This window comes from Lissotriton helveticus, chromosome 1_2 (assembly GCF_964261635.1).
Source record: "Lissotriton helveticus chromosome 1_2, aLisHel1.1, whole genome shotgun sequence".
In the NCBI taxonomy this organism is placed as follows: Eukaryota; Metazoa; Chordata; class Amphibia; order Caudata; family Salamandridae; genus Lissotriton; species Lissotriton helveticus.
In genome coordinates this window covers 355,024,929-355,048,883 of record NC_136058.1, presented here as the reverse complement: position 1 = coordinate 355,048,883, position 23,955 = coordinate 355,024,929, and the positions used below count along the sequence as shown (strand labels likewise).

General features: G+C 45.5%; 1 protein-coding gene across 1 annotated transcript in view; it reads left to right on the top strand.

The window, feature by feature from the left end:
* Positions 1-9,833: 9,833 nt before the first annotated feature.
* Positions 9,834-23,955, top strand: part of LOC144807914 (uncharacterized) — a 235,256-nt gene continuing 221,134 nt past the window's right edge. Inside the window, exon 1 of the mRNA XM_078673505.1 lies at positions 9,834-9,985. Within this exon, the coding sequence (XP_078529631.1) occupies positions 9,921-9,985 (65 nt within the window). The 5' untranslated portion in view covers positions 9,834-9,920. The remainder of the gene's footprint in view (positions 9,986-23,955) is intronic.

Below are 23,955 nucleotides of genomic sequence, written 5' to 3'. Positions count from 1 at the left end.
CGTTGCCCATGTGGTCAACTGTATGTAGGTCAAACTCAACAGAAAATTAAGGCCAGAATCTCATCTCATTGCAGTAGATTAAGATGCAAAGTGGCAGGCGCCCCCCTGGTTGACCATTGGCAGACAGCTGGCCATTTGGTCACAGACTTGCGGTGGTTCGCCGTTGAAAAAGTGACTTTGGGCAGACGTGGAGGCAACCTCCGGTCTATCCTTAACACACGGGAGTCCAAATGGATGTCACTTCTGGACTCCATAAAACATGGACTGAATGAACAGGACAGCAGTCTACCACAATTGGCAGCGTTAGGTTGATAGATCTAACAAGGCTCTCTTTGATACATTATGACAAATGTGACCTTTTAGTCAATTCTGGTAATCTGTGGAGAAGGGGCTAAACGGGTCTTCATCCTCCTGTGCGAGAGATGCACCCACTGATTCTCTTTTTAACCACTGTACAGTTGTTCCATCTGTATTTTGGGAATCTGGAATTATGCCTCCGCAATTTCTACTGATTGTACTTGTAATCATCAATGTCTTTTCACAGACCTTCTATTACGTTTAGTCATAGATCGATGCAATAAGCGGTTTACTTCCTCTTGTATGAGAGAAGCACCACTTGCAATATTTGATAATGTGTTATACTGAGAATTATGTTGTCTTCATACATTTGATTTGCACCCACCACGTTATTCTTAGCCGATTTATTTATCTGAACTGCTGGGCCACTTTGGGTTTGTTTGTATAGCTTAACTGTAATTATACTGCAATTTCATCTTTTTGCAAATTCCACCGCCAGTAACTAGCCCTTTTTGAGTACCTTTTCCATTTTAATGGATAAGTCAGCAATAGGCCCCGCCCACAAACTCCGCTTTGTGGTTTGGCGGAGTTGCTGTCCGGACCCTTGCAGACACGGTGCAGCGCGGATCCCTGCAGCCTGCCAATCTTTCATTTCTGAAGTAAGCAAACAACCGACGGGCGCCTTTGCCGCCCCCTTTTCCGCCTTGAGTTAAAGAGATTTACTCATTTTTTCCGCTTTTTAGGCTAAAGGTGAAAATAACAGCCCAACGAAGGCGAGTCACCCTTTTGGTTAGCGGTTACCGGTTTCCTTCATAGACGAATTCGCATTCCCACACCAAACATTCCTGTGAGTAAGAGCGCCCGGACGTCATTGCACAGTCTGCTTGACGGCTTAAAATAAATATTGACCCTTGCTCTTTTCAATCTCCCACAGCAAGTTGCGTCCTCCAAAACATACGGTGTATCGCTTTTATGTTTCTCTACACGACCTCGTACCTCTGAGGCATTCAAGATAAGTCGGTCTCATACCATTTCTCTCGTAAGTTGAAAACACCCATTCCATCTTTTTTAACTTGTCTAATCTTTGTGGCCAATAATGTTACATATTTAGTAACGTTATTTCATTCACCCCTTTTAGCTCGTTTGAGGGGCCATATTTTAATATATGTGCTAAACACGCCTTTCCTGGTGTAATATATCGCCAGAGCACCAAGGCAATTAACCATCTTGTATCATCATTATAGCGGGAACAAGGGAGCTTGTTTCCCGCCTGTGGACAGTCCAATTACTTTACAAAGGTAATGGAGTCTCTTGGTCTTAATCCATAGTACTGTGATGTTGTGTCACTGTGCAGTTTTAACTGTAGTCCTTCTCCTCTGTAGTGGTGGTTCCCACCGTTATTGACTGACCGCGACTCCCTAGCGTGGCGCAAATCCAGAGTACAGAGCCCTCCCTGGCCGTACCCCATGGTAATTTTGTATATATGTTTACAATCAATTAATAGGTTTAGACCCTTGGATTATTTCCTGTCTTGACCATGTACTAAAGTCGTAATGTCTTTTCCCACAGTTGGCCCGCCCCACCGCCCCTCCCCGTGTGACGTCCTGATGAAGACCCCGTGAAAGGACTACATTCAGCCTGTTAATAGGGGTCGAAACGTCGACTGTTCTATTTTGATATACCGGACATTGTCCTTATCAATCTGATTTATCAGACATACCGGATATATTTTGGATTATTTGTTAATTGGTTGTAATTGGTCATAGCTAGGCCTTTATATTGTTTATTTTTTGTATTGTGTCACGTAACCTTGTAATAATCAGGTCATTTATACTGTGTCTATTATCTTTACTACCTTCCTCCCTAGTATTTCCTTCTTTCCCTCCTTTCCCCCCCCCCCCCCCCCCCCTTGGGGCTTTGACAATATTGAATTTTGTATTATTATTGAATTTGTGTTTTGCTTTTTTGGTAATAAAACTTTATTACCATTTGAAATGTCATTGTTTATTGTTTAAATATTGAGTTATTGTGTTTTAGTGTGGTCTTGCGGCACACACTCTCTTCACGGGGACACTCCCCTTTATATGTATCATATTGCACCCAGGTCCCCGTGACTATATGGGTTTAACCCCCTTTTGTGTAACAGTCTAAAAGCTATGGGCTTGATTCATGAGGCCCCTGGTGGCACCTTTGCACTATTTGCAAGACCACTCAAAGGCACTCTCTGTGGCTTTTCATGGCCTCGTAAATATGTCTCCTTTTCACGCAGAATGCTGCATGGAAAGGGCATTCCATGGGTGTTGCTGTGGGTGTTCCCAAGCAACACGCACAGAATCTGAAGCATTGTAAACCTGGTAACGTGTAAGATTCTAACACTACCACACAGATGGCATTAGGAAGGCGCTATTATTTCACCTGGTTTGTTCCTCCTTCTTTGTGTGCTACATTCGGCATCACACAGTGGCGGCTCACATAGGGTGTGTTGCGGGGAAGTGGGGAGAGGTAGAGAGAGGGATAGTAAACTCAGACTTAGGAAGGAACAGAGGAAAGTTATTATTACATTCCTTGGGCAGCTATGCACTTCCTAAATCTATTAACATAAACAACAAACCCAACCTTCCAAAACACAACTTTCAAAAAGGAATGTCAACAATCGCCAGGTGGATGAACAACAGCTTCCTACAACTCAACACGGACAAAGCCGAAATTCTCTTCATGGGCCCACACCCCAATGCCTGGAGTAACTCCTGGTGGCCCCCCGCCCTCAGGAACCTGCCGTCCCCTACGGACCATGCACGCAACCTTGGAATCATTCTGGACTCCGAACTCAAAATGGACCGCCAAATCAACGCTGTCTCATCCTCCTGTTTCCATACTCTCTGACTCCTATGAGAGACCTTCAAATGGATCCTCCTCAAACACAGAAAAACCATCACCCCTGTCCTCATCAGCAGCAGACTCGACTAGAACCTCACCAGCAAACTCCAGAACATCCGGAAGGCATCCGCCGAACTAGTCCTCAACCTGCCTTGCGACTGCCACATCACCCAACACCTGCAGACACTACATCCATCGAGAAGAGAATCGCCTCCAAGCTTCTCACCCATGCCCACAAAGCCCTGTACAACACCAGACCTGCATACCTGAATAACACCCTCTCATTCCACGCACCCCAAAGATCCCTCTGCTCGGTCCAGGTCTCCCTTGCTACGGTGCATTCCATCAAGAAGACCAGAACAGGATGTCGTTCATTCTCCTTCCTTGCGGCCAAGGCATGGAACACCCTCCCACGCCAACACTCTCCAAGTTCACAAAGGGCCTCAAGACCTGGCTTTTCGATGGATCGCCTTGATGTTCTGAAAGCTGCACTTTCCCCACCAACCCAGCACCTTGAGACCCTCTTGGGTGTGTGGCTGCGCTTAACAAGCTCATGATTAATTGGGTCAGAGCCACGGTGAAGATTTTTACGTTCGGACCAAGTCATCGAAATATAAGTAAAAAATCTCCAGTGGGATATGACAGGGGACTGAAGCCAAAAACAGTTCAATGGGATCAGATACCCATTTGGTGAAGGCCTGCTGAAAATGATTTGCTGCTGTGAATAATGTAGCTGGAGAAGCAGAAAAGTCACTCCGATAACAAATGAACCTCGTCGGATGGACGAGCAGGTTAGTCCCGATCTTCTCCTGGTTCTCACAGCATTGGGGCCAAAACTCATCTAAATCCTCAAATTTGGTGTTTGGTCACCAGGGCATCTTTAGTATCATAGACACAGATCCGTGACTGATGGGACGATACCTCTTAGGGTGTCAAGACTCATTCTGGCTGGGTCGAGGTGTGGGTAAATGACGATGGGAGCATTTTATGTCCCACTAGCTCTGAAAAGTAGGCCAGGAAACAAGTGCTTGAAGCCACTTCTGATAGTCTTGGGTGCAAGTGAAATTGCAGGGTTTACCAGCAGTGCTGGCCCCTGAGGGGTCAAGGCAAGATCAGGCAGAAAAGCATTCCTTCCAGGTAAAGCATCCATCTGGCACAGTGCACAGTAGGTCATGGCAGCAGGCAGTCATCTGAGAGTCCTTCCACCCGCCCAGTAGTGAACTGAGGAGTGGGTCTGAAGGTCCTATTTTGATTCCCGGGTGCCCTTTTTCCGGATGGTGGAAGAATCTTCTGGAAACGTTCTCTGAAGTTCAAGGAATTTCCTGGCTTTCCTGTCCTAGCACCAAGCTCCCTGCAATGAAAATGCAGGGTTGTTAGGCCCTTTGTTAGAAGGCAGAGCACAGGCTCTTCAGGTCTGAGTGGCGCTATGCTCAGCTTCCCCCAATTCTGCATACAGATGGCCCAGTGAGGCACACCTAATTCCTCCATGGTGTAACTATCTGGTAGGAATTCACAACGTCTATTTGTCAGCTACACCCAGTCACGTGACCCAAGGTAGGCTGCAGGCACAAAGTGTTAAGGCCAGAAAAGTGCCAACTTTGAAACAGAGGCATTTTCAAAAATTGTAATGAAAAATCTGACTTTACCATTAAAGAGGGTTTATCATTACTATTCAAGGTACCAAACATGACATATCTACCTGCTCTCAACTGCAACATATTGAATGTAGTAAGTAATCCCCTGTGTTATCCTATGGGAAGGGTAGGCCTCAAAGTACTGAAAAGTGACTTTAGGAAGTTTTCACTACCAGGATATGTAAACCTTAAAAGTACATCCCTAATCTTTCACTGTCACACCACCCTGCCCCATGGGCTACCTAGGACCTAACTTATGGGTGAATTATATAAATAATAGGAGAGTTTAAGGCTTTGCAAGGGTGTTGAATGCCAGGTTGATAGCAGCATTTTAAAACTGCATTCAGGCAGCATTAATAATAATAATAATAATATTAATAATAATAATAATGTCATTTGTAGAGCGCGAACAGCTACGTCCTGGTGTCCCGGCGCTGTAGCGACTGGTGGTGTGCAGGGCAGCCTGCGTTAAACACAGTGTACAAGATATTAATCCTGGTTGAACAGCCAAGTCTTGGCTGCTTTCCTAAAAATGGTTTCAGAGGGAATTTGTCGCAAAGCATTTGGCAAGGCGTTTCAGAGCATGGCAGCCCTGAGTGAAAAGGATCTGCCTCCTAACCGGGCTTTCCTAACTCGTGGGGTGCACAACAGGTTAAAGGAACCTGATTGGAGAGAACAAGGCTGTTTATATGAGCCAAGCCTCTTCTTCAAATAGTAGGGGCAGGATCCGTGGAATGAAGGCTAGGGTTAAAGTAAAGTCCACATTTGTAAAGCGCACAATCACCCGTAAGGGTCTCTAGGCGCTGGGGGCCGTCGGGAAGATTAAGCGAGCTATTGCCCAGAGTCACATGGTGCTGGGCTAATCTGCCGCCGGAGCCGGGGATCGAACCGTGATCCCCAGATTCCAGCGTCAGTCGCCCTGGCCGCGGCGCCACACCTCTCCCTAGGGTTAGGGCCTTAAATGTTATTCTATTGGTGAGCGGCAGCCAGTGCAGTTCCCTGAGATACAAAGAGATATGCTGCTTAAATGGGACGTGTTTAATCAATCTTACGGCCGCATTTATGGACCATCCGTAATTTCTTAATCTGGATGCTGGGAGGCCTAAATACAGGACATTCGCGTAATCCAGACGAGAGGTTACCGAGGCATGGACCACCTTTCAGTGGCAGTTTTCTGGCAGTAGGTGTCGAATTTTACACAAGTTTCTCAAACTGCCAAAGCATGCACCTGTCACCTGTTGAATTTGGGCCAAGAAAGATAGGTCCGCCTGCCATTTTACACCCAGGTGTTTTATGCCGTCTGCTGGGGTGGGAGGGCAGCCCATTTCCTCCAGCCACCAGAGGTCTACGGGGGAGTGGGGGGGGGGGTTGGCTGTTACCGAAGAACAGCACCTCCGTTTTGTCTGCATTCAGCTCGAGTTTGTTATTGTTCATCCAGTGAGCTATATCTTTTAAGCAGCTCTTAAAATTCTCAAACAAGGCACTCGACAAATCTTTAAAAGGAAATACCACCTGGGTATCACTGGCGTAGGAAATCGCCTTCACCTCCAGTTGGCAATCAGTGCAAATAATGGGGCCAAATAAATGTTGAAGAGCAGTAGGCTAAGGGCCGAACCTTGTGGTACCCCAAACAATAGGAGCTTACGATTGGATTGGTGTGGTTGGAGCGCCACTCTCTGTGGACGCTTATTAAGAAAAGATTTAAAACTTTGCCTTCAATCCCCAAGTTCTGGAGGCACTGGATCAGGATGAAGTGGTCAAACGTATCAAATACTGCTGATAGATCCAGGAGCACTAGCAAGACAGATGCCCCTGAATCTAACTCCAGCTTGCTTGAGTCCGCCATCTCAATTAGCGCGGTTTCGGTGCTGATCCCCGCACGGAACCCAGATTGTGTATCGTGCAAGATATTGTAGCTCTCAATAAAGTTGGCTAATTGCTTCTGTACTATTTTTTCTTACTGAGTTCACTTGAATCCACATTTGGTTTCTTCTTAAGAGGGAGGAGCGTTGCATGCTTCCATAGATCCGGAAAGATGCCTGTGGTCAGGGAGGTGTTCCATATTTCAGACAGTATCAGAGAGGAGGAGTTGGCTAACTCCTTCCAATGTTTTGGAGGACAAGGGTCCTCAGGAGATCCTGACTTGCAGCCCTTGATAGCCACCAGAGCCTCCTTCTGTGAGATCAGAGTAAAATTTGAGAGAAGGGGCCAGGGTTTTTTTTCTTAATACCACTTCAGATTTAACTGTTTCACCTGGGGTATAAAAGTAGTTGTAAATGTTCCTGATTTTATTATCGAAGAAATCTGATATTTCCTTGCATAACGCCAATGAGGGTTGGACCCCAATCAGCAAGTCGCGAGGTTTAAGAAAGGCATTTACAACTTTAAAAATAGCTTTGTTGGGATTATCGACCTCCTCAATGCATTTGGCTATGTAATCTCTCCTGGCTTTCTTTATTGATTTATGCATTTCTTTCAATGATATTTTATATGTGGCTTTCGCTAAACTGTCATAATCCACTCTCCACTTTCTCTCAAGCTGCTTGCATCTGCTTTTTATGTTCCTCAGATTCTCTGAGAACCATGGGGCAGAGGGTGATTTTCTAAAAGATTTCATAGTCTTAGCTGGAGCAGTGGACTCCACAGCTTCCGCAATCCATTCATGTAGGGTCGCGGAATCAGCATTGGGGTCCCTAGAAACTGCAGGTTGGTTCCAAATAGTAGATTTAAAAGATTAAATAAAAAGAAATCAATTTAAAATAATTTGAAAAATTATTTTCAATCACTATGAGTGGCACGAGTTATTGGTAGAGTTGTCTGTATCAGCATTGGCTCTCCTGTGTTTTTGTTTATTTAGTTGGCCCAGCCTTGCTGATTTCAGGCCAGAACCCTATATTGATTATTCGGTTGGCTTTCTAGCAGCACAGGGTCTAGAAACTCAGCTGTGAGCTTTTTCCAGTTCCTTTTCACAAATTAGCGAGAGCTATTTGGAAGATGGGATTTGGCCAGGTTGAAGGAAAAGGGCACAAGGAAGTTATCAGATCACACCAGCTCTCTTGGGGCTTTGCTTTTTAGAGACGGTATGTTAGAAAAGATGAGGTCTAGGATATGCCGTGCTTTATGAGTGGGTAAATTAACAGCTAGGTTTAGATTGGTTCCTTCCAGAAAGGGCAGATCTGGCACATGTGTTAAGGTGCTACTCAAGTGGATGGCATAATAAGTGCTGCAGGCCAGCTGTTGGCATTTGAATTTCAGGCACTGGGAATTTGGTATACCACTCTACAAGAGATTTATAAGTAAATAAAAAATTGCAGTTGGGTTTAAGCCAATATAACCGTGTTTTAGGGAGAGAACAGAAGCAGCACGTTGGCACTTCTTAGCTGTATTAAAGCCAAGGAAAACAAATTCAGAAAAAAGTGGAGAGTTTGATTTTGCTGTTTAAATCTGCAATGTCTGGCTACACATCACAGGCGTGCAGTCATGCCTGCACTGTCACGGTAGTGAGTGGCACAGTAGGTGCTGTAGCCTACTCGTTACATTTAGTTTACAGGCCCTGGGTATGCATTATCATCATGTTGCAAGGGGGAGCACAGGCACTTTACCAATAATTAGCAGAGGTAAAGTGCACAGAGTTCTAATGCCACCAAGACCAGTCAATGCAAACATTTGAGGTTAGACCACGTAAAAGATGCTGCGTGTGTGCAGTCTTGGCCATGCAGTTGGCCATGGTTTTTAATTGGTGGCTCTGACTGGCCGCAGGCTGACCCGCTGGAACTGGCTTCCTCCAAGTCAGGCAAGAACACGAGATCCTTCCACTCCATTCAGTGGATGTGATTTCAAAATCAGATACACACATGTGGCTTCACAATGGCTTCCGCAGGGAGGGGGGTAGGTGAGCACCACAGGAGACAGACAAGGAAGCGAGACAACAACTGTGCTACCATCAGTCACAAGGGGGCACCCTACGTCTTGGGGGCTAACTACAAACAAGGGAAGACTGCAATCTGGGCACCCGACTCCACATGTACCCAAACACACTACAACACATACATTCACAGTCAATGATAGAGCCCAAAGTTTAGCACATTACACATATTTGCACAGGGACAGCAAGGAAGCAGTCTCATCACTGCGACTCATGGGGAAAAAAATACCATCACCCAAACCTCAGCAATAGTTAATCATTGACCAGAGCATGGTGAAAGTAGTAATATTAAAGGGAATGCTGCTTTAAGTAATCAATATTGGGCAGTTGATCATTGGCCAGAGCAAGTGGGCAGTACCCATTATCATGTTAAAAGGAGTACCTCTCTGGGGAAGCTACTACATACAAAATCCAATTATCAAGCGATTAGTGCAAAGGGTCGTCTGCACAAAGCAATATAACATTTCGGTTTGAAGGAGAAAATGAGGAGCAGGTTGTCACATGGCCACTGCCACTGGTCTCTAGGAACACCCTGAAGAAATACTTTTAACAACATGACTGACTCTCCAAGAAGTGTGGTTTTTATGTGCGCCCTACCAACAAAAGGGGTTATTTCAGTCATTTGTGAGCGGAATGTCACTCAGCAGGAACTGACATCCCTTTACCGGAAGCTGCACGAATATCATCTTCGTCATCGAGCCCTTCAGCTGTTTGATGCTGGCTGGAAACGTCTCAGTGCTAAGATACGACAAGCACGCAAACACCACCCACAGCAGAAAGGAATGAAGGTTTGCAACTCGAGCTGAACAAAAAGGAGGGGCGCAAAACGATTACCGAAATGCACAATAGGAGTGGTGATGGAAACAAAGCACTGAGATGCAGAGAAGTGACAGAAAAAATATATGGAAGGTGGCAAGTAGCAACATGGAGGACTGACGGACAATGAAATACGAGGAAGGAAGATAATAGGCAAACACACACTGCTTAGATACACAAAACAGAGCACAGACACAGTCACAAGCAAGAGAACACGGGCACACACACGGGCAGATGGGGAGGAAGACGTGATACCCAGACTGACGCACGCACACGCACACGCACACGCACACGTCTGTGAACGCACAGCCCGGTGAGCACACACACACCGAGGAACGAGGAGAGAGAAACAGATACCACGACACAGCGCTATGGACGTGTGCAGGCCGTCACCTCTAGGAAGGGCCCTCTGGATCCTGGTGCTGGCCGGACTGTGGTGAGTGTGACCTCCAAGCGACCTTTCTCCGCTGCTCCGTGATTGGCAGCGCCTGGGAGGAAGTTTACATCGGGGGAGGTGAGGGGGCGCGTCCTGTTTTGTGACCTGGAGGAGGGAAAGAACTGAATGCACGAACGAGGAGAGCCGAGTCACCGGGGTTCCTAACCCTAAAGGAGGAGGAATCAATAGAGCTCTCAATTTGAACGGCCATAAACAGCATTTAAGGTATCAAAAGGTCTCTTAAACTTTGGAAAAAAATATTTTTTCTGTGCAGGAGTAACTCCGGACTGATATAGTCAAAGTAGCCAGTTATGGGCGATGAGTTACCCTGACTCGAAGTTATTGGCCTGGGAGCGCGTAACTCGGGATATTAACCCAGGATTTTAGCCTGCAATACAGTCGCAGCCTCTATAGTGCTTTAAATGGAAATGTAAAAGTGAAGGTACTCTCAAGACAGTGCCTGATTCCCCCCAAGAAGTGCCCGTACTCTCCCATTAAATAAATTGCAGCTGAGCTGTGCTGTTGTGAGAAGTGCATATGCTTTCCGTTTCTCAAATGAAAGAAGTGCAGGTACTCAGTACCGGACAGGACCTGCCCTTTTAAAGCACTGCCGTAAAGACCAATGTGTTGTGCATAGTCATCTTTCGGCAGTTACATTATTACACTATTACACTATTACATTGTGATCAATTAAGGCGACTTGCAAACAGTGCTTGAAATGAAATGAAAAGATCATTTGTTAAGCGCCATAGCTACCCTTAGGCGTCCTAGCTGCAGACCACACGTGCAGGGGTACAGATAGGAACTATACAGGTTTATTGAAGAGCAACGATTTCATTTGGGATGAAAATAGTGGAGTGTGGTAAGTCTCTAAAAGGGGCGTGGTCAAATGAGCTTAACTAGGAATCCTTTGCAAGAGGAAAAGCAGGGCGTATAATATGTAAACTATAATCCTTTGTTTCACAGAGCCTGTCACCTACCAGTATCGGGGATCCTTCTTGTGAATTTTCTGTTCTTACAACCATACATATAACATAACAATGAATTTATGCCAAAAAGAAGCCAGAGCTATTGCCTTTCCCAATGTTTGTTAGTAGTATTAAATAAATGAATAAATCCAATGATTTTGTTGTGAAGCTATGTAGGAGGGATCTTTCTTCCCCTCCCAGAAATATGACAAACGCTAGCGAACTCACGGAGCACTACAATGCAAAGATGTTAGAGATGATGGACTCTACAGCGCCACTAAAACGAATTACGGACATAGACAAAAATCCCTGGTTAAGCGGAGCACTAAATGAAGGAAAGCATAAGCTGAGACTAGCTGAATGGAAATGGAGACAACTACTGTCAGCCCCACAGCTAAAACTGCTAAGAAAAACCAGAAGGCCTACAACCAAAATATTCTCAAATCAAAATAAGAATTCTTCAGGATGGAATTGGAGAACTCTAAAAACAGACCTGGGAAACTCTTTGAACTGGTCAAACATCAATTGAACAAAATGGTCAAATCTGCACTGGTATCAACAAAATCTCAAATTAGCTGTGAAGAATTCTCAAATTTCTTTACATCCAAGGCCCATTCCATGGATTGAGAGCTCCGGACAGCAGCATCCACACTGGAGGCTTCACAACCAAGTGATTCAACACTGCTCAATCTGCCAGTTCCCACGAACAAAGATCAGTGGTCTAATTTCAAACTATCTGACCAAAACAACATATTTTAAACTATATCGGCCATTAAGCCAAACAACCACTACAACGATCCACCCCCAGCAAAATTTGTGTTGTCCAACGACCAGGATATCATCCCCAGTTGAATATTGTTAGTCAATACTTCCCTGTCTCAAAGATAAGGATCCTTGATTCCCATACTGTGTAGAGATGGGCCAAGTCATTCCCATCATAAAAACGCCTTTCCCAATGTTTGTTAGTAGTATTAAATAAATGAATAAATCCAATGATCTTGTTGTGAAGCTATGTAGGAGGGATCTTTCTTCCCCCTCCCAGAAATATGACAAACGCTAGCGAACTCACGGAGCACTACAATGCAAACATGTTAGAGATGATAGACTCTACAGCGCCACTAAAACGAATTACGGACATACAAAAAAATCCCTGGTTCAGCGGAGCACTAAATGAAGAAAAGCATAAGCTGAGACTAGCTGAATGGAAATGGAGACAACTACTGTCAGCCCCACAGCTAAAACTGCTTAGAAAAACCAGAAGCGCCTACAACCAAAATATTCTCAAATCAAAATAAGAATTCTTCAGGACGGAATTGGAGAACTCTAAAAACAGACCTGGGAAACTCTTTCAACTGGTCAAACATCAATTGAACAAAATGGTCAAATCTGCACTAGTATCAACAAAATCTCAAATTAGCTGTGAAGAATTCTCAAATTTCTTTACATCCAAGGCCAATTCCATGGATTGAGAGCTCAGGACAGCAGCATCCACACTGGAGGCTTCACAACCAAGTGATTCAACACTGCTCAATTTGCCAGTTCCCACGAACAAAGATCAGTGGTCTACTTTCAAACGATATGACCAAAACAACATATTTTAAACTATATCGGCCATTAAGCCAAACAACCACTACAACGATCCACCCCCAGCAAAATTTGTGCCGTCCAACGACCAGGATATCGTCCCCAGTTGAACATTGTTAGTCAATACTTCCCTGTCTCAAAGATAAGGATCCTTGATTCCCAGACTGTGTAGAGGTGGGCCAAGTCATTCCCATCATAAAAACCAACAGAGAATCCTGCAGACCCTAACAATTTTCATCCAGTATCCAACATTACCCTATTAGCAAAAGTAATAGAAAAGTGTGTTCATCAACAACTAAGCCAACACATCTCTAAATTTAAACTACTAGACGATTTGCCAATCGGGGTTTAGACCAAATTATCATACGGAAATAGCAATGTTGCAGATAGTAGATGACGCATTGCTCGCTCTGGACCAGAACAAAACATGCCTTTTAATTCTTCTTGATTTATCATCAGCGTTCAACATAGTTAACCACGGCATGTTGCTAGAGTGTCTTGAAAAAAGGATGGGATTTTTGGGGAATGTTCTAGAATGGTTCACGTTCTACTTGAGGAACAGAACACAAAGATTTCTGATAAATAAAAACCTGTCAGCATCTTCCCCCATTCAGACCGGATTGAAGTTCCACAAGGCTCAAACCTCTCCCCTTCACTATTCAACCAATATGTGGAACAACTCACAGATATACTCAGCCTTGTCAGCATCTCTTTCCACATGAACGCTGATGATACTCAGATTTATATTAAGATTTCTTCTTTGGAGGAGATCAAAACATTGAATGAGGCATTAAGGGTGCCAATGCTATGGTTAACAAGAAATCAGCCTAAATTAAACACACACAAAACAGAATTCCTCCTAATATCCCCCACCAAAAGCTCACCCATGAAAAAAGAATGGACCAATTTTATCACCACACTTAACTGCACCCTGAGCCTTGTAGAATCCATTCATCGAAACAGCAGAACTCAAAATGGTACTTCAGGCGTTATTAATCTCGAGAATTGAATACGGATGGCCAACACTTTCAGAGCTTCCCAAGATCGCAACAACTCCTCTAAAATTCTGCCTCAACACAGCAACAAGGCTTATAACAGGTTCAAAATATTCAACCACATCTCGCCTTACCTGAGAGCCCTAAATGGCTACCTTACGAAGCCAGAATTCAACACAAATTGGCGTATATCAAACACAAAGCGCTACACTTCAATTCACCAAGGTATCAAGCTCAGAAATGGAAGATTTCTGGTGGAAGCAGACAATCAAGGAGCGCAAGAAACCTAGTGCTGAAACCACCAATTTTTCAGAAGAAAAACACTTATGATAGAGCGTTCTCAGGTGCTGCACCGAGAATATGGAATTCACAACCTCGAAGCATCAAAAGGTTACCTAACTCCACAAGATTCAAGAGAGAAACCAAGATATTTCTAATGAGCAAATTCCTACCATAACCATTACCGAACAACCTCAACAGATCCGCCTAAAACCTCCCGCTTAAAGACACAAGAGCATCTCTTGAAAAGGTCCAATTTCACCTGTTTTATATAGGTTTTTGCTTTCCTTTATGCTATGGTTCCTCTAAACTTACATTCTGAGAATGTGCTTAAGTCTTTTTTGCAGAGTGAAGTTTCTGTTACAATTTTGAATTGGACTTTAATGTGTTAAATGCTTTCCAGAGTAATGTACTAAAGAAAAAGTAGTCACGTCTTTAACTGCGAAGATCTTTGATACCCTGTGAGGACAAGTTCACGCTATACAAAACACCAAATAAATAAATGAATTAAAATTTAAATGTTTCAATTCTGAAAATCTGAGGCTGTGAATTAAACTTTACTAAGATCATTAGAAGAAGTAGCAATCTACCGAATGTCTCAGTCATTCTTGTTCACACATCTTTTTTCTGCAGGTTCTTACTCTCTTTGACGCTTACACACTCTTCACCTCCACATCTTTCTTAAATCCTCCATCTCTATGACACACGTCATCTCTTCCTTCTTCAGCACCATCTTTTCACGATTCCCGCACAATGATGATGACATGTATTTATAAAGCTTGATTGTGATGTCGTGAGGTGTGTCCTGGTGCTAATATCTGAACAGGAAGGGCCAGATTCACAAAAGGCCTCTGCACTGGTGGAGGAGGCCCATCGGTTGTGGCGGGGGTGCACTCGTGGTCGAGGTCCCGCAGTCATGGCGGGGCCGAAACACTGTTGCGAACTCCTCAATGAGTAACTGCAGAACTGAGGTCCTGGCACAACTGCTGGGCCTCCACCACAAGTGCAGAGTCCTCTCTGAATCAGGCATGCAGTTATACTTACTGAAATACCCATGTATTTCTTTTCAAGTTACATCAACAATGATTGGTTTCACCTTTGAGTGATGTGGGGAGGTTATTCCACAACCACTAGACTTGGAGTGAGAAAGATTTTCCAGCGCTCCGTTCAAGATGAATTCGGGATATTTCAAAACCTAGTGCTCCTTTAGATCGCAGAAGTTGGCTAGGATTATGACCTGCGAGCTTCTCCATGAGAGTGGCTTAGCTACATTTATAAAAAGCCCTATGAGGCATTTAAAAGCTTCTCTTTGTTTTATAGGACACCAGTGCAGAACCCTCAGTGTTAGATTAATGGATCTGTGCTTCTTTTTCCCAGGTGACAGTCTTGTCACCAGTTTTTGTACTCTTTTCAGCCTTCCTATGGCTTTATCCGGGATACCTAACTACAAAGCTCTTCAATAGTCCAGGCATGATAATATCACCTGGAATATTGATTTTTGTGTATTTTTCAGTTGCATGGGGGTACTTTTTACAGGTATATAAAGCACGGGGCAAAAACTAAATCTGGGTGGTGAACTCTGCTCTGCTCGCAGAGTTTGCAGAGTTTTACGCGAGTGGTGTTCCATAAAACTCCACATAGCGGAGTTTTTTCCCTCGCTCACATTCATCAACATCAAGTTGGCCAGCACGAGCGAGACAAAGCCACCTCCCAGCAAGTTTCTCCTCATTCTTGATCGTCAACATCAAGTTGGCGAGCGCGATTGTTGTATATCAACATCCCTGGAAAATTTCTCAATGCGGGCGGTCAAATGTCTCATTGCGAGTGGTCGGGTATGCTTGTGACTTCTTGCATTGAGAAACCGTCCATTGGCGTTGAGAAACTGCCACTGGAGTAAAAATCTACTCGAGCGGCAGAAACGAAGCAGGGCCCACTTACGCTTTGCATGGTGACTTTCGCGATGATTGCACAGTGCTGACAAGCACCTGGCACTGAAAATCACAGTGAACTGCATTTATCTAATGCACTCCCCCACCTGCGGAGCTCCACGTAGCGCGGACAAGTTTTTTTTTGCATGTCACAGAGTTCCACGAACTCTGCCCAGGCTTAGCAAAGACCTGAATTCACTTGCTTGTTCATTCTGAAATCACTATCAATCGAAAACCTAGATTTTTAGATATTGGCATGTTGACTGGCAGGCCTAAAAAAAATTCTGCCCCCGCCAGCTTGCTGTGCAGATAACAAACTAAAACATAGAAGCTCTTTTTTGTTTCCGTTTAAATTTTAGTTCACTAGCATCCATTTTGGTTCTTACTTCATCTACCATTGATACTAGATGTGGACATCATCTGCATATGACTGTGATGACAACCCATAACTCTGTATCAATTTGACTAGTGGAGAAATGAACAGATATAATAAAGCTGGACCTAATGTGAGGCCAGTGGAACTTCACATGGCAAAAACTCTCCCCTGCGTGTCTAGTTTTTAGAAATGTCTGGGATTGGTAGGTTTCCCTAGATGGCAGCCAAGCTCAGGACCAAGGACACAGATGCCCCCTATCTATCACAAAATAACCTGGTATTAGGTACCGGGTCCGGTGGCCATTTATAGAAACCTACCAATCCCAGACATTTCTAAAATCTAGGCATTCAGGGGAGTCCACAGAGGTGTCACTTCCATGGATCCCCCAATGGTTTCTCACCCACAGTCCCATTCAAACCTCACAATTTGCTAAAAATCTAATATTTCTCACATTTCTGTCTGGGATTACAGTGCTGTCACAAATTACCTCCTACCCGAGTAAAATGTTACCTAACTTATGTGGGTGGGCCAAGGGCCTGCGACTGCTAAAGGCCCCAAAACATAGGGATTGAGGGGATAGCAAGGTGAGCTCTAAGCTCTATATTTTTGTTTCATATGCATTTTTGGGCAGACCCTGCATTAGACACCAACACAAGTGAGGTATCATTTATATCAGAAGACCAAGCAGAATGCTGGATGGAAGGACATTTGTGCCGGTGCGGTGATCCCAGACAGAAATGTAGAGAAAAAGTGGGTTTTTTCAGGAAAATTTGGGGTTTGCAGGGGATTCTTGGTAGGACAACTTTGGGGATCCATGCAACCCACACCTCACTAGACTCCTCGGGGTGTCTAGTTTTTAGAAATGTCTGGGTTTTGTAGGTGTCCCTAGATGTCTACTGAGCTCGGGACCAAAAACGCGGAGACTCACTCTCAAAGCTAAGTCTTTTTATGATCGATAATTTTGAAGTCTCCACAGTGCGTCTTGGGCCATTTCCAGTTGCAGGCTCTAGGCCTAACCACAAAAGTGAGGTACCATTTTTATCGGGTGACTTTGGAGAATGCTAGGTGGGTGGAAGTATGTAGTTCCCCACAGATTCAAAAACTTTCCATCACTGAAATCGGAGGAAAATGTGTTTCTTTCTACAAAGATTGAGGTTTTCAAGGGATTCTGGATAACAGAAGCTGGTGAAAGCCACATAGTCACCCCATCCTAGCTTCCCCTGGGTGTCTAGTTTGTAAAAAATATACAGGCTTACTAGGTTTCCTTAGGTGTGGCTGAGCCAGGGTCCAAAATCCACAGCTAGGCACATCGCAAAAAAAGGGTCAGTTTTCAGTAGAAAAATTTGATGTGTCCACGATGCATTTTGGGATGTTTCCTTTCACGGGCACTAGGCCTACCCACACAAGTAAGGTAATATTTTTATCGAGAGACTTGGGGGAATGCTGGGTGGGTGGAAGTTTGTAGCTCCCCGCAGATTCCAGAACTTTCCATCACAGAAATGTGAAGAAAATGTATTTTTTATTGACAAAGTTTGTGATTTGCAAGGTATTCTGGGACATTGAACCTGGTGAGAGGGATACAGGTCACCCCATCCTGGTTTCGAAGGGTGTCTAGTTTCCCTAGGTGCCAGCTGTGCTAGGGCCCAAAATCCACAGCTAGGTGCATTTTTAAAAAAAGGTCAGTGCATAGTGGTCTTTTTGACGCCCTGGGGGGAGGGGGCAGATCAGGGGCTATTGCACTGATATGCCCCCAAGGGGAGGCAGAAAGACTGTCGCCATTTTGGGGGGGTTAGGCCATTGGCATGCACATTTTGGGTATTCCCCACCCCTACATTTAAAAAAAAGCATAATTACTGTTGTCTAGTGGGCGCTATGACCCTACTAATGGGGGCAGATCAGGGGCTATTACCCCCATCTGCCTCCTGGGGGGGGGGGCAGAAAGTCTGTGGCAATTTGTTTTGGGGTGGGGACATTGGCATGCCCCTTCTTGGCATCCCTTACCCCTACTTATAAAAAATAATAATAATCCTTGGTGCCTAGTGGGCTTTCTGCCCCCTGGGTGCAGATCAGGGGCTATTGCCCAATCTGCCTCCAGGGGGCATACAAAAAGACTGTGGCATTTTTTGTGGGCGTGGGGGCATTGGCATGCCCATGCTGAGCTACGCCCCTACCCCTGAACTTTGAAAAATCCTTGGTGGCTAGTGGGCTTTCTGCCACCCCAGGGGGGGGCAGATTAGGGGCTATTGCCCCCAGCTGCTTCCCAGGGGGGGCAGAAAGACTGAGACTGAGGCAATTATTTGGGGGTTGGGGGCATTGGCATGCCTTTTTTGGCAGTCTCCACCCTGACTAAGCTAATCCCTTTGTGCCGAATGGGATTTCTGCCCCCCGGGGTACGGATGTGGGGCTATTGCCCCCATCTGCCTCCTGGGGAGCAGAAACATTGTGCCAATTTGCTTTGGGTTGGGTTGGGAGTATTGACATGCCCATTCTGGACACCCCCTACCCCTGCGTATATAAAGTAAAAATAGAATCCCTGGTGCCTACTGAACTTTCTGCCCTCCCTCCAGGGGCAGCTCATGGCTATTGCCCCATCTGCTTCCTGGGGGTTACAGAAAGACTGTGGACAGGCCCTACCCCATAACATTGACCCCATCTGCCTACCAGAGGGTAGAAAGAATGGCAATTGTTTTTGCCCGTTCAGGGCAGCCCCCAACCCTATGTATAAAAAAAAAATTCATGGTGCCTAGTATGCTTTCTGCCCCCCCCTGGAATACAGATCAGGGGCTAATGACCCCATCTGTCCCACGGGGAGGACAAAAAGGTTGTGGCTTTTGGGGGGGTCATTGGCATGCTCTTTTTCGGCAGCCTCACCCCTGAACTTTGAAATAAAAATCATCCCTGGTGGCTAGTGGGCTTTCTGTCCCCCTGGGGTGGCAGATGAGGGGCTATTGCCCCATCTCCCTCTTTCGTGGGTATGGCAATTTTTTTGCAGGGGAGGCATTGGCATGCCCATTCTGGGCAGCCCCCACCCTGCTTAGTAAAAAAACTCTAATACCTGGTGCCTAGTGGGCTTTCTGACCCTCAGGGGGCGAATCAGTGGCTTTTCTCCTCATCTACCTCCTGGGGGGCAGAAACATGTTTGTATGTTTGGGGGGAAAGGTGTGTGGGTAGCCCCACCCCTGACCTATAAAAAATAATCCCTGATGTCTAGGGTGCTTCCCCTCAGGGGGCAGAAAGACTGATTAAGCCAAATGTTTATTGGGGGAGCAAAGGCCATTGCCCAAGGGGCCAGTCCCCAAACCCTGGTATCTAGTGGGTGGATCCCTGCTTGGGGATCACCATCCTAGGACAATTCTCAAGCAGGGATCCAATAGGGAAAGGTACCATTGGAAAGGGAAGATTCTCTCCTTTCCAACAATTCTTCTCCCATGTGATTCAGGGTTTTGGGGGGCTGAGATAGCCCCACGAGCATTGAAGCACTAAAACTAAAAATTAGCCGATCAGCTGATTTTAGTTTCAGTTCATATGTAATAACTTCTGTGCGCCATCATTATTACATATGAAAAAAAGCCTGAGGCAAAAATTAAAAAAAGTTAATCCCTCTCCTCTCAGCAGCAGAGGGATTTTGTGCTCATGTGTGCATGATGGAATGGTTCCATCATGAGCACATGAGCACTGATGCTCATGATAGACCCATTCCGTCATGAGCACTAAAGGGGTTAAAATTGCATATCTACTGTTCTGAGTGGACTTTTGTTGTTTTCATCTGAACTAATGTCTTACATTTTACGTTATTTTTCTAAATTTGTGTGAGATTTGTTTTGTGTTGTATTTAAATTTTTTTACTGTTTCAAGGGCTGCATTAATATGTTCACTTTGCATCTAAGTTAAGCCTGCTTTGTGTCAACTGCCAGAGGGTTAAACATGGGTTAATTTGAGGTTTGTTTGTGTTTTACCCTGAGAAGAAATGTGGTTGCTGGTTTCAATCCCCCCTTAACCAGTAACCCAATTTCTGAAACTTTAGATTTGTTTCAGACTTTGCCAAGATTAGCAGTCCTTCGACAGAACAGCCACCCAAGAAAACATATAGGAAACAATAATCTTCAAAAGACTGGGGAGTGCTTTGGAACTGGATGTATTTTTAAGTGGTGGAAAACATTCAGAATGCTGGCCCACAGGTTGTTGACCTGTCTTTACCACCATGGACTCCCTGCCTGGTATATGTAGGTGTTAACTTTGAGTTTTAATGTTAAGGCAGTATTGCGGAAAATGGAAAGCCAAAAAAGTACACGCCAGTAGACTGTGGTAATGAGTCTCCCTAGGCCAGAAACCAGTCACCCGCATCATCAGCTGTTGAAGTGACTCACCCAAAATTGGACCATGACTGAGAAGTTCTACAGCTGGTTTATGAAGCCAAGTCCATGTTCAGAATAGGTAGATGGCAACCCATCAAAAGTGGATATCATAGGCCACTGGCAACTACCTGTGTGTGATTTCTACTCTGGGAAATAAAAACTTCGGGGGGGGGGGGCAGATAAGGGGCTATTGCCGCCAGCTGCTTCCCGGGTGGGCAGAAAGACTGAGGCAATTTTTTGAGGGTTGGGTTTGAGGTTGGGGGGATTGGCGTGCCTTTCTTGGCAGCCTCCACCCCTACTAAGCTAATCCCTTGGTGCCTAACGGGATTTCTGCCCCCAGCGTACAGATGTGGGGCTATTGCCCCCATCTGCCTCCTGGGGGGCAGAAAGACTGTGCCAATTTGCTTTGGGTAGGGAGTATTGGGAGTATTGGCATGCCCATTGGACACCCCCTATCCCTACGTATATAAAATAAAAATAGAATCCCTGGTGCCTACTGAACTTTCTGCCCTCCCTCCAGGGGCAGCTCATGGCTATTGCCCCATCTGCTTCCTGGGGGGGTACAGAAATACTGTGGACAGCCCCTACCCCATAACATTGACCCCATCTGCCTCTCAGAGGGCAGAAAAAACGGCAATTGTTTTTGGGCGGGGGCATTAGAATGCCCGTTCAGGGCAGCCCCCAACCCTATGTATAAAACAAAAACAAATTCATGGTGCCTAGTGGGCTTTCTGCCCCCCCCCTGGAATACAGATCAGGGGCTATTGAACCCATCTGTCCCACGGGGGGGACAGAAAGGTTGTGGCTTTTGGGGGGGGGTCATTGGCATGCTCTTTTTCGGCAGCCCCACCCCTGAACTTTGAAATAAAAATCATCCCTGGTGGCTAGTGGGCTTTCTGTCCCCCTGGGGTGGCAGATAAGGGTCTATTGCCCCATCTCCCTCTTTCGTGGGTATGGCAATTTTTTTGCAGGGGAGGCATTGGCATGCCCATTCTGGGCAGCCCCCACCCTGCTTATTAAAAAACCCTAATACCTGGTGCCTAGTGGGCTTTCTGACCCTCAGGGGGCGAATCAGTGGCTTTTCTCCCCATCTACCACCTGAGGGGCAGAAACATGTTTGTATGTTTGGGGGGAAAGGTGTGTGGGTAGCCCCACCCCTGACCTATACAAAATAATCCCTGATGTCTAGGGTGCTTCCCCTCAGGGGGCAGAAAGACTGATTAAGCCAAATGTTTATTGGGAGAGCAAAGGCCATTGCCCAAGGGGCCAGTCCCCAAACCCTGGTATCTAGTGGGTGGATCCCTGCTTGGGGATCACCATCCTGGGACAATCCTCAAGCAGGGATCCAATAGGGAAAGGTACCATTGGAAAGGGGAGATTCTCTCCTTTCCAACAATACTTCTCCCATGTGATTCAGGGTTTTGGGGGGCTGAGATAGCCCCACGAGCATTGAAGCACTAAAACTAAAAATTAGCCGATCAGCTGATTTTAGTTTCAGTTCATATGTAATAACTTCTGTGCGCCATCATTATTACATATGAAAAAAAAGCCTGAGGCAAAAATTAAAAAAGTTAATCCCTCTCCTCTCAGCAGCAGAGGGATTTTGTGCTCATGTGTGCATGATGGAATGGTTCCATCATGAGCACATGAGCACTGATGCTCATGATAGACCCATTCCGTCATGAGCACTAAAGGGGTTAAAATTGCATATCTACTGTTCTGAGTGGACTTTTGTTGTTTTCATCTGAACTAATGTCTTACATTTTACGTTATTTTTCTAAATTTGTGTGAGATTTTTTTGTGTTGTATTTACATTTTTTTACTGTTTCAAGGGCTGCAATAATATGTTCACTTTGCATCTAAGTTAAGCCTGACTGCTTTGTGTCAACTGCCAGAGGGTTAAACATGGGTTAATTTGGGGTTTGTTTGTGTTTTACCCTGAGAAGAAATGTGGTTGCTGGTTTCAATCCCCCCTTAACCAGTAACCCAATTTCTGAAACTTTAGATTTGTTTCAGACTTTGCCAAGATTAGCAGTCCTTCGACAGAACAGCCACCCAAGAAAACATATAGTACAATAATCTCCAAAAGACTGGGGAGTGCTTTGGAACTGGATGTATTTTTAAGTGGTGGAAAACATTCAGAATGCTGGCCCACAGGTTGTTGACCTGTCTTTACCACCATGGACTCCCTGCCTGGTATATGTAGGTGTTAACTTTGAGTTTTAATGTTAAGGCAGTATTGCGGAAAATAGAAAGCCAAAAAAGTACACGCCAGTAGACTGTGGTAATGAGTCTCCCTAGGCCAGAAACCAGTCACCCGCATCATCAGCTGTTGAAGTGACTCACCCAAAATTGGACCATGACTGAGAAGTTCTACAGCTGGTTTATGAAGCCAAGTCCATGTTCAGAATAGGTAGATGGCAACCCATCAAAAGTGGATATCATAGGCCACTGGCAACTACCTGTGTGTGATTTCTACTCTGGAAAATAAAAACTTCGGGGGAGGGGCAGATAAGGGGCTATTGCCGCCAGCTGCTTCCCGAGTGGGCAGAAAGACTGAGGCAATTTTTTGAGGGTTGGGTTTGAGGTTGGGGGGATTGGCGTGCCTTTCTTGGCAGCCTCCACCCCTACTAAGCTAATCCCTTGGTGCCTAACGGGATTTCTGCCCCCAGGGTACAGATGTGGGGCTATTGCCCCCATCTGCCTCCTGGGGCGCAGAAAGACTGTGCCAATTTGCTTTGGGTTGGGAGTATTGGGAGTATTGGCATGCCCATTGGACACCCCCTATCCCTACGTATATAAAATAAAAATAGAATCCCTGGTGCCTACTGAACTTTCTGCCCTCCCTCCAGGGGCAGCTCATGGCTATTGCCCCATCTGCTTCCTGGGGGGGTACAGAAAGACTGTGGACAGCCCCTACCCCATAACATTGACCCCATCTGCCTCTCAGAGGGCAGAAAAAACGGCAATTGTTTTTGGGCGGGGGCATTAGAATGCCCAGTTCAGGGCAGCCCCCAACCCTATGTATAAAACAAAAACAAATTCATGGTGCCTAGTGGGCTTTCTGCCCCCCCTGGAATACAGATCAGGGGCTATTGACCCCATCTGTCCCACGGGGGGGACAGAAAGGTTGTGGCTTTTGGGGGGGGTCATTGGCATGCTCTTTTTCGGCAGCCCCACCCCTGAACTTTGAAATAAAAATCATCCCTGGTGGCTAGTGGGCTTTCTGTTCCCCTGGGGTGGCAGATAAGGGTCTATTGCCCCATCTCCCTCTTTCGTGGGTATGGCAATTTTTTTGCAGGGGAGGCATTGGCATGCCCATTCTGGGCAGCCCCCACCCTGCTTATTAAAAAACCCTAATACCTGGTGCCTAGTGGGCTTTCTGACCCTCAGGGGGCGAATCAGTGGCTTTTCTCTCCATCTACCACCGGAGGGGCACAAACATGTTTGTATGTTTGAGGGGAAAGGTGTGTGGGTAGCCCCAC